The following is a 2,318-nucleotide window of genomic DNA, read 5'->3' on the forward strand; positions in this document are numbered from 1 at the left end:
GGTAATAGGACTTTCTTTGTGTCAACCAAACTTTCATGTTCAATGTTTTTCGATCCTGGTATTAGGCTGACTTTGTGTGGCTATTGCTTCTTTATCCAGTACTGATTTGGTGCTCTGCTGTCCAATTCACACAAAAAACATGTTGACCCAACAGCATACAAAGGACTTTTAAGTCTCCACAAAGTAGCCAACCACATTCTTTGTATTTGATCTTATTAAGAAGAAGATTTTGAGATATCCATACTTTTCCTTCAAGTGAACTGAATGAGCAATAGGAACAGATGCATATATGTTGCCATTGTGAAGGAGAACACCTTTTAGACTTTTTTTGGAGGAATCAATGAACAATTGCCACTCACTTGGTTCATAGACTGCAGTTCCTAGCATTGGTATTAATTCAATATTGTTGCCATAAACCAGTAAACCTTCTTGTGAAAAGTATGGTATAAACTCTTTCTCACAATTTCTGTACCAGTAAAATGACGTCCCTAGAGAAAGTAAGTTCTTAGCTCAAAGTCTGGACCCCTAAATCATTGAAGAGTCCTTTGGAAGGCCCAAATCTCTTACCAAGTCATTAAGTTCACCTTGTATGAAAAGTTGTGGTTCATCAGACATTTCAAGTTGAAAACAATCACTATCATCATTGCTATTGACATTAGAATCAGATGAAACTGTATCAAGAGTCTTCGGTGGAGTAGGTACGGGTGCATCAGGTCCATGAGCAACAGGTCTTATAGCAGATTGTAGGTTCGGATTAGAAATTTCCTTTTTATTTTGAGTGTTGTAGCTTTGCACATTACATGAGCAAAATTAGCAGTCTTCTCCGTGGTTTCTAGGCTCACTCCAGACCATTGGAATTACAAAAGGGGAAGACTTTTTCTTTCCCTTAGTTCATTGTCTGAACTCTTCGACATAAACAGTGTAAACTTTGTGTGGTTCCCATGATTTGTTCCAAGTTTTATTCCAAAATACGTGTAATATGCTTTTTCACAAATTCTGTTATGTTTTGCCTTTGTTTCTTTACAACAAATTTACCACAAATATTACAGAATATGTTTGGGTTATTTACACAACCTCTTGTTGCCATAAATGCAATGAATGAATAATATTAAAAAGAAAAATAATGCACACACGAACAAATACTATTCAGAAATGAAATGTCATGCAGCCTGTTAACCATTTATATACTAGCTGTGTGTTTCTTGTGGGTTCTAGAACAATCGATAAGACTCTCATGTCATATTCAGTCTAGAGAAATCTATAACCAGTGGTTGTCAACATTTTATGTGTAACAAAATGTGACCCAATTTCAATGAAAATGATTCAATTATGTAAAAGTACATATGACATTTTGTGAAAAATCTGTATGTGATGGAGAAAAATGGATATCATTTTCAGATTCAGTGAACAGGAATTACTGTAGAACATGTAAAAATTTCAAGACAATAAAGCCATCGCAGGCCTGTGTTATTTATTACTAATGAAAAGTTATATTTTATACATCCAATGAAGTTTAACTTATTGTATATTTAGTAACATATTTATCTTCGTGATTTCCTTTTGGTCATTGAAGTAGTTATATAAGCTGGTAAAAAAAATATGTAAATCTCACATGATCAATAATTATATGCCAAATATCATTGCAAAAAGTACTATGTTTCATCATGCATGTGAGTGCTACTTATTACTATGTGATTTCAAGGAGTAGAAAAATATTTGTTGTATTTAAAAAAAAAAAATACAAAAACAAATCATTAATCATGAGAAACAAAAATTACAACATCTCTAATTACCTGAGAAATATTTTTAAAGTTACTATATTCAACCTTAAAGTGTGTCTTTACTAGACCAATCCATGAAAACTTTTGTTACAAATTATTGGCAAGTTGTTTACCTAGTTTTAAGGTTAGCTTTTCCCATTTTAAAAGTTAGTTTTCTCTATAAATAGCTTGATTGCCCAGTATGAGTGAACCGACAATATTTGACATCCTTATAAGCTACTCTTCACAAGAAATTGGAAAAACTAATGTTCTACCATTTAATGTCATTATTCTTATGTAGCTATTTTTTGATATATATATTGCACAGAAAACTTGTTGTTTTTTAAACCAAAGGTACAGAAATTTTTATTCTCTTTGAAGGAATTTGTATGGATATACTCCATTGGATGTTGCTAAAACTCGAGAAGTGAGAGATTTTCTTGAAAGATGTTTTCAGAAGGCTCCTGTAACAACATATGAAAATAATTTGATGGTAAGAATGTTTAAAGACAAGAAAGAAGAATGTAATTATAAGTGCTTTGACTGCTTTTAAAGTAA

At 32.1% G+C, this 2,318-nt stretch overlaps 1 protein-coding gene across 3 annotated transcripts in view; it reads left to right on the top strand.

The window, feature by feature from the left end:
* LOC106458526 (BRCA1-associated RING domain protein 1-like) overlaps positions 1 to 2,318 on the top strand; it is an 82,754-nt gene that overhangs the window by 60,773 nt on the left and 19,663 nt on the right. For all 3 annotated transcript variants that reach the window (XM_022384769.1, XM_022384767.1, XM_022384768.1), the window contains one exon: positions 2,142 to 2,253. In XM_022384769.1, the coding sequence (XP_022240477.1) occupies positions 2,142 to 2,253 (112 nt within the window). The remainder of the gene's footprint in view (positions 1 to 2,141; positions 2,254 to 2,318) is intronic.

This window comes from Limulus polyphemus, unplaced genomic scaffold (genome assembly GCF_000517525.1).
Source record: "Limulus polyphemus unplaced genomic scaffold, Limulus_polyphemus-2.1.2 Scaffold480, whole genome shotgun sequence".
In the NCBI taxonomy this organism is placed as follows: Eukaryota; Metazoa; Arthropoda; class Merostomata; order Xiphosura; family Limulidae; genus Limulus; species Limulus polyphemus.